The sequence below is a fragment of the Pectinophora gossypiella genome, chromosome 7 (genome assembly GCF_024362695.1).
Source record: "Pectinophora gossypiella chromosome 7, ilPecGoss1.1, whole genome shotgun sequence".
NCBI lineage: Eukaryota > Metazoa > Arthropoda > Insecta > Lepidoptera > Gelechiidae > Pectinophora > Pectinophora gossypiella.
The window spans coordinates 9,587,554-9,603,616 of NC_065410.1; the positions used below are offsets into that span (position 1 = coordinate 9,587,554).

A 16,063-nucleotide genomic window follows, 5' to 3' on the forward strand; every position below is an offset into this window, starting at 1 on the left:
TAAGTGACTCTACAATTAGAAGAAGGTTGAAGGATCGTGGACTGGTACCGCATAAGCCAGCAAATGGGCCGAAATTAACTGCAGACCATCGAAGAGCGCGCCTTAACTTTGCACGTGAGCACCTAAATTGGTCATACCTACAGAACCGCCACCATAGCTGACCTTTTCTTCAATGCAGCATTGTGCATAGCATTCTCCGTCTCTTCTGTAGACCTTGTTCCTTCCGTCGTTACCATACAGCATAATTTTACACTCATCAGAAAAGAGAACTTTGCTCCACTGTAGGTATGACCAATTTAGGTGCTCACGTGCAAAGTTAAGGCGCGCTCTTCGATGGTCTGCAGTTAATTTCGGCCCATTTGCTGGCTTATGCGGTACCAGTCCACGATCCTTCAACCTTCTTCTAATTGTAGAGTCACTTACAGCCACCCTTCGTACAACACGAAGCCGCTGCTGCAGTTGAAAAGCGTTAAGGCGTCGATTTCTTAAAGAAGTTGTTACAATAAATCGATCATCTCGCTCAGAAGTGACCCGATTCCTGCCAGATCCTGAACGGCGCGTGAACAAACCAGTCTCCCGATAACGTTTATAGACTCTATGAACAGATGACAGGCTTAGATGCTGTCTTGCAGCCACAACACGCTGACTAAGGCCAGAATCCAGCAATGCCACAACTTGGGCGGCTTCTGTGGGCGAAGTATCCATACGTTTTAAAAAAAAAACCTTTTTTCAGACGTCCCAAAGTCACAGTATTGAAATAAAAAACAAAAAGTTTAAGGATAGGCGCCAATTTTTAGTTTTTAAACGCTAAATGTACTCCAACCCTAAACACACATTTGTCTCAAAACAGTGATTCATTTCGTTTATAAGATAAACAAATGAAATTCTAATTTTGAATTTAGAATTTTCGCTTATTACTGTAATGGCCAAACTGCCAGCTATACATTTATGTATTTTTTTTCATCGTATGAATTCTTTTTTGTGTTAAAGTCGGACAGAAACAATGAAAACGGAAGTGTTTCGATTTTTTTGATGAGAAGTGTATTTACTTAGAGTTAGAGTAAAATTAAGATAATAGATGGCGCAAACGGATTTTTTTTCTCAACGTTGACATGTTAGTATTATAATCTGTGACAATGATCTGTGACATTGTCAAGGTGACAGTTGTTAGTTGACATAGTTGACATACGATTATATCTGATGTTTGGTGGGCAAAGAATACAAGGTCTTGGTTTGGTGGGGTTTATTGATTACGTCTTCATTTTGTATTGGCAAAAATATATCTCCAACTCCTGTAAGTATCTAATTAGTTACTAAAACTGGAAGATAATTAAAAACATAGCTAAGGTCCTACCTAGAACGCAATCGTCCCTTATCATCCCGGGCGTGTCGTAAACCCGACTGAGGAGAACCTTTATGAAAGACAAGTCTTTTCTAGCATGATGAAACATTACATTGGACCACCGGTTAAGCACCTGAGGACTTTGTATAAAGTGCTTCCAAATTGGTCTCTGCTTACTCGTGGCTCTGCCCAGCCTAATCGGGATTACAGGCGTGAGTATAAGTATGTATGTAGTAGATACTTTTTTGTGTAGCTGTCACCTATCTATGGTACAAATCATAATATACTGTTTGTTGAAAAAAAGTTAAATAAGTCTAGTTAGGCAGTGAGCGTGTTGTGAATTTAAGCCTGTAATTTATTTCAGATCTCTAAAGACGATGATAACCATTATGAAGAATGACATGCAAAGGCTATTTGAACCACATATCAACAATTTTCTGACCATGACCAAGTGATGAATATGATACAAGTCTACCTCATGAAAGCCACACTACTTTTCAAAGAAAAATATTTTCTTTGGAGTTGTAGGTATTATAGTGAAAACTTAATCCTGACTTCTGTTCTGCATAAATGAGAATCGCACTATGCCAGGTATGTATGCTTAAATTATTATCCCATTAACCCATTTCTTTGAGCCCGAATATCTAAATGTTCAATAAAGTAGATAAATTTCAAACTCATCGGATTACATGCGTAATAGGTCATCCATGTGTCTAAATGTAAAAAATAGAGCCTACTATTACTACTCATTGGTATATGAGAGTATTAACTCACACTTACTCTCCTTCTCAGGGCGGACAGAGCAGAGTTTTGGCACACAAGTTTTGTCATACATTGCAATATACCTACTATTATTATATAGTCACTATTACTCTAATATAAAATAGGTCATAATGGTAGACTTGTTTGCATCTCAAACGATGAACCCGGTTCAAACCCTGGTACCGGACTTGCATTAATTTAATTTAAACAGTTCACATCTAGCACACTTGGCCTGACCATTATAGGTAGCGATACAGCCTATCGTTAGCCTAACGGAAAGCTCGTGAGGTGCGTGTGCTTAGTTCATCTTGTGATGAATGTTACTTTGACTACCTCAATGGGATGCAAGATCTTGCTTATGTTATGTTATTATATTATCTGTGATACATAGATAAACTAATGCCTATAATACCTAATGGGTGGTAGAAATGTTTTGTTCTGAATATCATTGCCGATCAAAATTAATGTGCTCTTTTAATAACTATTATATTTTCATTTGTAGGTAACATAATATAGCGAGTACCCTGGTTGAGTCAAGATAATATAAAATAAGTGGAAAGATAATGTGGCCCAAGTAGTAAAGGAAAGGATGTGCAAACAGCCGAATGTGAATCTGGCAATAATGTGCCTGTTTAAATGAGTTTTAGTTGAGTACCAAATAGTTACCTAGGTTTTCCTGGGAAAAACACTGATCCAGCTTTTCTGATTCAACTGAGTTTGTGTATGGTTTTGAATAAATAACTAAACAATAGAAATGTGTCTTTTTTATTTTACTATCCCCTTTCCATTACATAGATAGATATCATTTAAAGTAACTATAAATAATTAATTGTTCATTACAATTTATATAAAAGTAGTATTAGTAGATATATTATAATTAAGATACCTACTTGATTATTAAAATTAACAAATTTAATGAAGTTGGATTTTTTTTTAATGACTAGAATGAAAATACAATAAATATTCAATTAAACTACTTCTTTAATTCAAAAGGTATTACATTTTGTTATTGTTAAATACAATACTAATTTCTTTTTTAACACTTTGCATTTTGGCGTGTCTTCAGTAATTGACAACCGTCTTCTCTTCGGCGTGTTGCACTGGTATGCTACTGCTGGCGGCTCCACGAGCTCTTCAAGTTCGCAGTCGCGAAGCCGTTTATTTTTGTACACCTTTTTCGGTGTCAGTACTTTAAAAGTACCTGATGAACCTAAAACGAAAAATAGTATGTATTAAATAATGTCGTGAATCTTATCTTCTTATCGTGGGTGGAATACCAGCCTCATCAACCCTAGTGTCAGGGTTATGATTGAGTCGCCAAAGGCCCCAAAAGATGAATGTAAAGCAAAGTTGTTGGAGATAACAATACCTAACATAAAGGAAGAAAAGGGCAATTATAACATTCATTAAAGTAGGTAGGTAACTAACGTATTAACGTAGCCATTTTATAAATATTAAAATGTGTATGATAAGTGATTCCTAAAAGATAGACATAGGTAGGTACTTATAAAAAACCACAATACATTGTTTTGTTATATCTCAAAACCATTAGGCAGCTTTTTCGATGAAAGCTCCCACTAGTCTTGATTTTTTTCGGACATAGATTGAACATCAGCGCTCAAAAAGTGGGACGCAAAGTTATTGTTAATATAGCGACGTGACAGTATTTCTCCGCGGTGCGCGATTAGGCGCCGAACTGGCAACATGCGAAGTGCGTGGTAAAAAGTTGCAAATATAGAAGCTCAAAGAAAAAAATATGTAACACTTCTTGTAAGTCATGACATTGGTGCTAATTCCTGTAAACACATCTAACTTTATTTTAAGTTATATCTGTCATTATTATTTTTTTCTTTTGAGATAGCCGCCAACAAACAGACGAGCGAATGGCGTGGGAGCTTTGTTTTATAATATTATTATAATGACAGATAGAATAAAAAAATAATAATGACAGATCTCTCAATGCGTCTTATCGGGGCTTCGGGGGATGCTAGGGCTGGTAGTTATTTCTGTCAGAGAATTAGCCTGGCGATTCAGAGGGGTAATGCTGCCAGCCTGTTGGGCACCTTGCCTCGATGTGACGCATTGGAGGAGGTGTTTTATTTATAGGGTGTGTTTGTTTTGTTTTTGTTTGAATAAATTGATTTTAATTATAATGACAGATATAACTTAAAATAAAATAAATAAAAATAATGATTAGATTACTGACGTGTTAAAGGCAACCAGACGAGATATAGAATGTAAACAAAGTTTCAGAGGTTCAAAACATTTATATTTGAATAAATTATCATAAAGTTCGAATTTTAATCGCTGTCGTCTGTACTAGACAAAGATGATTCGTCGGAAGAGTCCGAGTCAGCTGTGTTTATGATAAAACTATCTATCGTATTATCAATCATGTTGTCAATACTGTGTTTAAATCAACAACTACTCATAATACCAGCAAAAATCAAAAATAAAAGTAACAGAAACGGAATAATAAGAACAAAAATCTAAGTAGGTAAATACGGGGACGAAAAAATATGTATCACTTCGAACGCAATCCAAACAGAAATGAACATGTTCATAAAATGGCGGTCCAAATGTTGACAGCTGCAGTACCGACTGCTTTCCTGTACCTACCACGAAACACAACGACAGCTGTCGTTGACCAACTGACGCCATAACTGCGCGTACGAGTGATAAGGACAGAGATGATAATCCCTGGTTATCGCAATGTAACTCAGTAATGGTCCGTTTGTTTACCTTTTTGTATCTCGTCTGGTTGGCCTTACTTTACGTACCTATATGATTTTAGGTAGCTACGCTGCGGTATAGGTTTTGCGTGAAAGAGCCACAAACATAGTAGGTACCTACCTACTTAAGTAAGTGGAATGATAAGGCTTTATTACCTACATTAACTCGATTCATCTGCCACACACGATGCGTCAGGTCATCGTGTGTACCAATGTAACCTACCTACCTATAAACTGTATGACGAAATCGTGGGTCGCCCACCAATGAACTGTTTATTATAACACTGCCCGATCCTGATGCCCGAGCCCGGGATCTCGACGCATCGCGTTTGGGTAGTTTAATAACCGCTATAATATATACCTATAAGCCCTGTAAGCGCGGTGCACTGTTTTGTACAAGATTGTAAACAACTACGTCTCAATTCCGTGTGTCGAGCAACTATAGACTTTATGTCATTATAAAGATAAGATCCATTCTAGCTTGTTGCGTTGCGCGAGGTCACGTGTTATTACGATTGTAGGTAAGTAGGTAGGCAGGTACCTACCTACTGGCTGAGTCGCGCAAACGCAAATGATAGGTACGTACGATGCGATGCGATGCGTAGTAGGTACCTAGGTATGTAGGTAAATCTGCCTGTATGTTTGTTACCCCTTCAGGCTTAAACAACTGGTTACGTTATGGTAGGTTACATTACCTACCCATCTACGACAATCGCCGTCTGCGTAAAGTTGAAAGCGAAAAACTACTTTTCTACCTATAGCTACCTAACTTACCTAGGTAGATACTTACCTATTAAGGTATTATAAACTGCTTATATACGTCCCACTGCTGGGCACAGGCCTCCCCTCAATCAACCGGAGGGGGTATGGAGCATATTCCACCACGTTGCTCCACTGCGGGTTGGTGGAGGTGTTTTTACGGCTAATAGCCGGGACCAACGGCTTAACGTGCCTTCCGAAGCACGGAATCATCTTACTTTTTCGAACAATCACACCTGATTGCTTGAATCACCATTCAAGCCTGAAAAGTCCTTACCAAACAAAGGACAGTCTCACAAAGTGATTTCGACAATGTCCCCATCGGGAATCGAACCCGGACCTCCAGATCTTGAGCCTATCGCTCTAACCACTAGACCACGGAGGCTGTCAATTTGTCATTAAGGTATTAAGTAGGTATTATAGATAGTAGGTAGGTATCTTGGTATAGGTACAATAAAGTAATATTTTACGTCTTTAATTATTTTAAACCCTACAATTTATGTTAATACGGCTTTATTATAGTTTAGTTACTGAAAATGGTTCGGAATCGAGACGTCTATAGGCACCTATCGAACCTATCTATCATCACAGCCCGGACACTTCATACAAACAACCTATCCCCTCTACTTTAAACATTTAACTAGGTAGGTAGGTACCTACATTAACTTGTCTACATCTAAGTAGTAGGTAAGTTGTAATTAGCTAGGTACCTAACATTTCAAAAAAACTCAAGGTCGGTAGGTATCATTCATGTAGGTAATAACTCACTATCACTATACTAAAACCCAATATTATGTAGATATTCAAGCAATAGGTAGGTACCTAACCTACAATAAAAATTTGATTGTATTTGTATTAATTCAGTGGTAGGTAAGTACCTACCTACCCAATTGTAGGTAATAACTTGACAAATTAATTGTGCTTACCTGGTGAGGAAGTGCTTAAGCGATTTTGAACGTCTTGAGTCTGATATGGTTCTGGAACTGCACTTCTCTGGAGTCTTTTTCTATGACCAGTCTCATTTCGTACATACTTGATATTGAAATGGTCAATGCATAAATACCTTGACCGCAAATTTTCTGCAGGCAAGTGGGCAATGTTCATATTACCTACAAGAAAAGAATATAATTTTCAATAAAACATAAATAGCCTATAGATGTTCCACTGCTGGATCGTCTCTACCCTCAAATAACAGGAGGTAATCGTTTTGGTGGTAGCCCGGACCAACTATATAATTTCTGAAGCAAAGCTTACTCTTACTTTTTCGGACAATTAAGTGACTTAGTCCGCAATGTCATAACTAAACAAAGATTAATGGTTGGATCATGGTAGTGGTTCCCTGGAAGAAATTGCTTAAACAGGCCTCCCATTTGTACTGTAGTAGGTATGTTGCATAAATTTTTGTATGTTCTAACTGTTTGTGATCATTAAAAATATTTGATTTGTGATGAATAATCTCACAAAGTAATTTTGATAATATCAGAAACAGTACCCGGACCTCCAGATCATAAGCCTAATGTTCTAATCAATAATACACAGAGGCAGAATCTACTAAAACAGCAACTTTTGACATGTCTTATTAAGTTCTTGTAGGTACCTACCTATACATAATGTATGTATAGATTGTTACCTGCTGAAAGGTGGTCAGGTGTGAGCGAGACCAAGATACTAGGTATACCTCATTTGGGTTCCTGGCTTCTGTACACAGTCCCGATGTGTGAAATTGGTACAAAACTGTAGGTTTGGTAGATAGTAGTTTATCTTAGGTATCTATTAAGACTGTATAAGAAGAAATAAATTAATGTTTTATTTTTATTTATTTTCATCTTAAATTAAAAGTAAATGTGTAAGTAGATATCTGGGGGGCCAAAATGGCTACATCAAAGCAATTCATCTAAGAAAGCAATATTGCTATTTGACATTTGTTTGCATCGCACACTTACTTTTATATGCACAAATGTGAAACTGCAATATTGCTTTCTTAGATGAATTGCTTCGATGTGGCTATTTTAACCGCCCTGGTCTATAAAATGTTCAATAAAACAGTCCAAAATTCAGCAATAATTATGTACTTGATTGACTTTTTTTAACTTTTGTCCCTTTTATTCCACAGTTCACTTGGAAATATAAATCCATCGCATACAGTATTGGTATATAGTAGGTACTTTACAAGTTTTTGACTATTCCAGTGCTTTAGTAGTTATAGCAATTGGTTCAGAATCTGGAAGCCCTGAGTTCCCAGTAAGAATATGTTAAAAATCACTAATTATGATTTTCAAGTTTGATTAGTATATCTATATGCCATGCTAAATTACCCAATTGTACAAAAGTTAATTTAATAATTCCAAATTGACATTGAGCACAATACCTAATTATATTATGTTCTTCAGACAGAAAAAACTGTTCTACTACTCTAAACTGTTGATCTCAGCTTGAGTTTAAGTATTACATTAATTATGGTAAACTAAATGATAAATGGTGACAAATGATAAACCGATTAGGTACCAAAATAATAGTCTAGCAAGTAGGGGGAGTGGCAATAACTTTCCCACCATGTTAATTAGGTATTTCTTTTTATTTTATTCCAGTTTTGATTGTCATTGATTCTATCAAATTGTTTCTTTGATAACTTTTTGCAGTTTAATATTAAAAATAAATAAAAGTAAACATTTAACTACTTACCGCAATTCTCAAGCCATACTTTTAGGCGGTTGACGTCATCCCACGGAAAACGGAACATTGACTTCTGTTCCGAAGAATTTGTACAATTATAATAAGAACAAATTGTGTGCAGACATTTTTTATAACCACTGTTCCTGTGCCGCTACGTGAAAGCAGGTTTCATGAAGCCAAATCAAAGTCCGATTTCAGTCCAGGGTTAGTTTGTAAACCACAATACACAAAACGTAGAAGGCGCGTTCGACTCGTAATTCAAACGAAAACAAACATTTTCAAACATAGGTAGGTTACTAACCTACCTACGTTATTTGAAAGTTGCGTTTTTTTTTTGTTCTCAAATTTAGTTTTAAATGATATTTATACAGGTTATATTTTTTTTTAAAATTTGATATTGTATCTCCCATAATTTATGAGAATTACAACTAAACATTTAATTAATTCAATAAAATGTATTTTGCAAATAAACACAATCTTTTAAAAACGTAATATTTTATTATCTGTGGCAAAGCTAGATCGATGTTGCAATAATTAACGATAGATGGCGCAACTTTAAGCGAGCTTCTTAGACATAATTATAGATGGCGTTAATAAAAACGAGAACGTTCAACCCCTCAACAAGCTCCATACTCGACGTAGTTCCGACGTAAATCCGCTAGAGTAACCACTAAATTTAAAAATATAAAAATCTCCATTAAATGCCAATATCTTTGATTAACTTTTGGTTGGAGTATAACTTTTAAATTATAAAACATAATTTTAGTGCCTATTTATCGATTATTGGCTTTTAAAGAAACTTTAATTACAAATCGGTACTATTAGCGTCATCTATTGAAATTTTTTTGAACAATGTTTCCTAATGTTCGCGATGAGAACCCATGGTTACGCCCACAAAACAGGCGCCTTCTGGCATTCGAAGATGGATGTGTCACCAAAACTTGTTTGAACATCAATTTTAAACTTTCACGTAATACTATTCAAACAAAGTAGAGACAAGTTAACCGTGTATGTGGGCGCGTTAACGGAAGCAATCTCGCTTCGTAAGATGAAATTGTACAACGATACAAAATTCTTCTGTGAACGATGTAATACTCAGTGACAATAAAAAAAAACACTTGGCTGAAATATATAACTCATCATCTCCCTAGCATTATCCCGTTTTTCATAAGGTCCGCTTACCTAACCTGAAGATTTGACAGGTCCGATTTTTTACAAGTCTGACCTTCCAACCCGCGAAGGGAAAACAAGCGCAATACAAGTTAGGTCACACACCTCCGAAATGCATTTTTCGGGAATGTGGGTTTCCTCACAATGTTCTCCTTCGCCGCTGAGCACGAGATAATCATTTATGATCCAAACATGAATTCGACAATCGCTGGTTAAGGCATGTGCTGGATTCGAACCTACGACCTCAAAGTGAGAGGCAGGCGTTCTATCAACTGGGCTGCCACGGCTCCACGGGTTGAAGTAAGAAAGAAAGTATTTATTATTAGAGGACAACTATACACCTATATCATCACAATTTGGTTAAGGAAATTAAAATAAGCAATCCACACAATAAAATAATTAAAGCACATAATAACGGGTTCTTACCGCGTTTAAATGGGGATATGCTAGAGGCTATTGAAATCAGAAAACATAAAAATGTCAACAGGGAAGACGGGTTCAAATTATCGACCATGTGGAATCCAGTAGTAGGTGTTGTAAAAAGCTTGAAACGGCCTAATGTGGTGAAAAAACGTGAGGACACAGTGAGTGTGGTTTGTCGTAGTGAGTTTGGTGCGAGTTCAGATGGTTCCGAACATTCCGATATCAAAAACATAAACAAGCGGCAAAGAAAGAGGGTAGACAGATATGTCTGCCCGTAGAAAATTATGGATCTACCTACTCCACTCCAATCTTATCAGTCATCCCGTGATCATGGCACTTGCAACAGTGTCGAAATATCGGGAGTCTCATATCCCCATTTAAACGCGGTAAGAACCCGTTATTATGTGCTTTAAAACAACAATAAAATAATTATGAAAATCATTCAACATTGTCTGAATGACTCTTTGCGATCTGTCGTTCTGCCCATCATGGCGCTTGATAGGTTACAAAAATGAATTAAGTTTATGGCCCACGGCGCAAAACACCAAAATACTGATGATTTATTTACATTTTTAAAACAAAATGTTTCGAGGTGACCTTTGATACAGGTATATTCAACAAGAAAAGAGATAATACGATTCAAGATTTTTATAAGTTCTCGTAGGCTGTATAAACTTGAGGACCGCACGACGAGGTGAGATATTGCAGCCAATTGCTAACCGTTATACGGCTAACGAAGCATGGCCTGTTACGAAATTATTATTGTATTACAAGGCCAGTACGGCCACAATCATATTAAGTTATTTTATAAGCATGGTAAACGGATGAGTAACGAACGCAATCAGTGCGTGTAACTAAGATTATCATATTTATAACAGGAATACGTTCGTCGGCATTTCCTATTAGGGTGGGTAAACAGAGCCAAGAGACGTAAGAAATTAATATAGGTATATTAATATAGGAATTGTCGTCCTATGAGATTATGACCCGCAGCGAAGTAGCACGGTGGTCTAACACTACGACAGAGCATTTGTTTTGACATACAGAGTGTTAGTGACATCGGAACGAAAATTTTTTAGGGATTATTCAGACCGGAATTTTCTGACGCAAAAGTATGGAACTAAAAATAATTAAAAAAAACACTAAAATTTTCATGAATTTTCCGACAGGAAATTCCACTTAATATCAACTCAGTATCGTGGTCTGAATGATCCGTTACGGTATCACTAACACCCATACCTACTTGTATGGCTACCTTGTACTTGTACGGGGTGTAAGTGACATCGTAACGAATACTGAGAGGGATGATTCAGCTCATTATTGTGAGTTAATATCAAGTGGAATTTTCCATTGCAAAAGTATAAAATTGAATATAATTTAAAAAAATCGCAAAGAAAAACAAATTTTGGGACGGAAAATTATACTTGATATTATCAGAATCATGGTCTGAATCAGCCCTCTTAGTATTAGTTACGAGACATCGTATATACAGAGTGTTAGTGACAACTAACACCCTGTATAATAGTATCGTTATAAACGTATATTATGAGCATCATTTTTACAGCCTTTACTCCCGAGTGCTATAAAAAGTTTAGTTTCTTTTATTAGGTCGTGTGCCACACACATATGTCCCCCGCATGGCAGTTAGCATTAATAGCATATTAAATTATAAGAGCACAAGAGCAATTATTATGAGACTGAACCATCATGTCTGAACCCACAAAAGCCACATTCACGCGTAGTCCGGACAGATGCATAAGTGGCTGATAAATCTCCGATAAGTGGCTTTGTTGATCTAGATAACCCCCTTCCATATTTGTGTAAGAGATTTTACGCTGTAATGCGCCCTCGTGGACCGTAACGAATATTTAGAAATAATACATTTTATTTGAAACCCTAATAGGTACTGCTTATCATCCTGGGGCCGACGACCTCTGCGGTCCAGTGGTTGAGCGATGTGCTAACGATCCGGAGATCCCGGGTTCGATGCCGGTGGCGAAATATCACAAAAATTACTTTGAGGTGCCTAGTTGGGTTAGGATATTACAGGCTGATCACCTGATTGTCCGAAAGTAAGATGATCCGTGCTACGGAAGTCACGTTAAGCCGTTGGTCCCGGTTACTACTTACTGATGTAAGTAAGTAGTCGTTACATGAGCCATGTCAGGGGCCTTTGGCGGCTCAATAGTATCTAACCCTGACACCAGGGTTGATGAGGTTGGTACTCCACCTCACAACCCACACGATAGAAGATCATCAGAAAGTGGAATTCGATAACCTGTTACATAACAGATCATTCCATTTTAAGTGAAAGGCGTCTATATCTACCATGACCTAGGCTCTGTCTATCTCGATAATAATTATGGGACTTTATGGGAGTGTGTTTATGTAAGTATGCGTTGCGCCCCTCGGTTATCTAACCAACACTTAGCATACAACCAAGGGTGACAAATGACAAAGTATATTTCACACGATATTAGCGGTATTAACATGATGCTAACACACCTATTGTACTCGTCGATTATTTAACAGATGGCATCCAAGCGTTGTTTACTTGAAATAAAAACAAGCTAAAAATACAATCAACTTATCCTTTTAAGTTGTTGCTCATAATTTTATGTATTGTGAAGAGCAAAGTTTTTGTTTATAACGAACTGGAAAAGCATAAGATTAGGTAAAATATAAAACAAATAAAATATAAAGCATAAAAACACAGGAAAGACACTGACCCAACACACCCATGAGACTATTGAATTTCCTTGTACGCGAAATATAATCATTCCCAGAGGACTAAACGAGATATTCTAGTTATAAGCAACGTTAAGAATTATCTATAAAACATTTTTGAGCCGGTTTTAAACAAATCATTTTCAAGATTTTTGTAGGTATCTACTTTTTCAAAGCATTCTACGTATGGAGTAACTAATAATTAGGATAATACTGATATCCTAATATTAATATTATTGTAACTAGCACATTTTTGGGAATGTTACCTACGCTGGTATATTCAAAGGTAAATTACGTTCGACACACTAAACATTAAAAGCCTGTTGTCTTGTTAAATTACAAGTTGATAAATACTGTAGTTATGTACATGAGATAATCCAAACTTATCGACTCCAAATCCAAAAAAAAACGCTTATGTCAAACCGTAAACCTGCAAATGACAATGTTCTGAAGCAAGGACGAATCTTGTGTACGTGTAACTGTTTTACACCCTTATACAGTTGGCATAAAGCTGATTTTCGGCAGTTAAGTTCGGTTCCGCGTCAGTTAGTTTGAGGCCTCCCTTACTGGTTGCCAAGCACCCTAATTTGATTTTATCTTGAAAAAGGTAGTTCCACATTTCTATAGAGCTTTATTACGTTCAATAACATTGCGTCGAAGTTAATTTCTCTTATTGTCCTACTGAGATGGTCACAGATCTCAAATAGAATTATCTAAGACACTTTCTACGAAGGTCGGATCTAAATTAGATAGTGTGGTCGAAGTGGGCGACTGTTTCAATTCACACTTGACCTATTTCCATTACTGATAAATAGTCTGTGTTTACAAAACAAACGGTAGCTGAAATTACATGATATACCCACACAAAACTCTTAACTTAATTCTATATGCCGAAAACGTGTTACGTATCAGATTGGTCGATACCAGACAGTAAGAACCAACGCGCACTACAGTTGTGATTGGCCGGAAAATTGATCGGTATTGTTCATCAATAGCGATCACGCTCTTGGTGGAAGGTCGGCCATTATTTTAATCGAGTATTCATTGTGATTATTCCACGACTTTTAGTAGATCCGCACCGTTTCTCAGATCAAAGTAATTCTGCAGGTTATGGGGTTAATAGTAAGCGCTAAAGACAATTTTGATATCATCTTGAGAACTGTGGTATTGACTTGTGTGGGTGGATAAATCTATGTACCAAAAAGACGATGAAACTTAGCAAATACCGCAGGTAAGTTAGATATCCGTATCCGTACTTATTAGATACATACAATAACCTAATCTAAAGCAAACAAGCTTAAGGGATAAGATTAGGGATTTATTCCGAATTCGTTGATACTCACTATCATGCACTAATGATCGCAAGGAACTTTCCAATTTGCTAACAAACTCAAAAGAAGTTTATACAAGTATAACAAAAGTATCATAGTTTTTGCTCTGTAGCATGCTGTGTTTAGACTGCAGATGTCGATGACGTAGGTACATACAGCTAATAATGCCAGTTCATTGTTAATTCAACGGTCCGTTGGCGGTCAAAATGCACGAGGAAAACATTCCCTATGAATAACATTAAATTCCCGGTTCGTCACAGGAAAGTGAATTATTCACTGCTTGCAGAAATTACGTAGAAACATACGTAGGCTTATGAGGAAATTAACGTGTTGTTTAATTATGACATCAGCATGGAGTTCCCGTACAAAATACCTATCATCAGTAATTACGTAGGAAGAGACGACGTACCTAAAGAAAATGATTTATCACCTTCAAAGAGATATCAATGACCGATAAGACTGTTTGAATATTGGGCTTGGATTCTGTCATTGGTAACGTGGAACAAGGACAACGGCTCGGTAAACTGGTCTGGTCTGGTCTGCTTATTTCATGCATCAAAAGTATTCGAGGCAACATTCAAACAATAAACGTTGCCCATAGGCATTCAATGAGTCAGAGTGTGCGTTGAATACTGAATACTAAACGAGGCGTAATCAAATGAGTGTCGAACCATTTTGAGATCTGCATTTTGAGCCTGGATGCGATCCAGAGGCTCGTGCGGAGACGAGCCTTGGTTGCCCATCGTGCAGCTGTAAACTGGAACTGTCTTCTTGGAAACACTTCACACACTACACATATTCACTAACAATGATTAGATTTTTTTCCACATTTTTCACAACATCCGCACGGAAATTGGTAATTTAAATGTAACGGTCATAAAACTCCATTCATGAGCGCGACACACGTTGCCCTATTTTAGAGTATTGTCCTCTTCTGATAACTACACTATGCGCAGCACAATAAGATAATAATTTCGACGAAGTTGAAACTCGGCAAACATGGTAAAGCTCAAAATAAATAATTTAGATTTGGAATGTTAACCTTGGTGTTCTTCGAATAAACATTTTTAATGGAGTCTGTTTCAACTGGTGCCTCATTCACTAATTGGTCGTCAATTCACTGATAACTCACTCCAAATTGAATCCCAGGTGGGTATTAATATCATATTTCAACAGATCAGTCCGAATCGTTTCACTTAAATATTGTCACGATTTTTTAAATTTGAATCCGTTCATCTAAGATCCGGTAGTCAATCCACTGATCGTGTGAATTCGTTAACAATAATTTTTAAAACGGGGGGTCAACTTTTCCCACAAACGATGAATAAACGCAGAGAGGCGCATTGAACCCGGCACCCGGCGGGGGGAGAGAGGTTAGGTAGGTAGCTGGGAACGACTGCCGATGCCAGCTGAACGTTATTTTTTCCCACAGCATTGTTCTTTGGACCGTGGCGTGTTAACGTTTACAAAACTGATGCACTTTTCCTAGTTCTGCACTGATGTAGGTGTTTTTGTTTAGATTTAGCACAAAACTCCATTTTGACTAGATACAACTTAGAGGAATGTGGCAGTTAGTGAGCAGAGGAGGCGCGCGCGCGCCGCGCATGGAGCGGCCTGTACCGTCGGTCGTACTGAGTGCGGGACTGTGGACTGCGCGGCGAGCGGCGCCGCCGTGAATCGCAGAAACCCTGCAGTCCCCGACCGCCCCTCGCCCCGCTCAAGACCGGTCCTTTGCTTTGCATTGTCAAGATTGACGACCGGTGAGATCATCACTCTGATGGCTAGCCTTTAATTCGTATTCGATAATTCCATGATTTGCTACATCAAAGTTCAAAAAATATTATAATAAAGTCAGGTAGGTAGGTAGAACTGTTACAGATAAGTTTGTTATGATATTTTTGCCGTCACTACAACAAATCCTAGGATTGTAAAATTAATAATGAAATGAACAAACAGAAGCACAAAAAAAAGAATCGTCTAGTGTCTTTTACTTAAGTTGTTAATTAAACCTTAAACTGTTTGTTGACAGATTCATAATTACGACTTGAAAGAAAGAAGAGCAAGTCGATGGGGAGCCGACGGAGGATACTTTACGACACATGGAGACAGTGCATCTCTTTTTTGAAGTGATCGTAAGCATGCGC

At 37.3% G+C, this 16,063-nt stretch overlaps 1 protein-coding gene across 1 annotated transcript in view; it reads right to left on the bottom strand.

Moving 5' to 3' along the window:
• The window catches only part of LOC126368039 (protein numb), a 30,886-nt gene extending 15,327 nt beyond the window's left edge, over positions 1-15,559 (bottom strand). The window contains exon 1 of the mRNA XM_050011897.1: positions 14,591-15,559. Coding sequence (XP_049867854.1) covers positions 14,591-14,662 — 72 coding nt within the window. The 5' untranslated portion in view covers positions 14,663-15,559. The remainder of the gene's footprint in view (positions 1-14,590) is intronic.
• Positions 15,560-16,063: the final 504 nt, after the last annotated feature.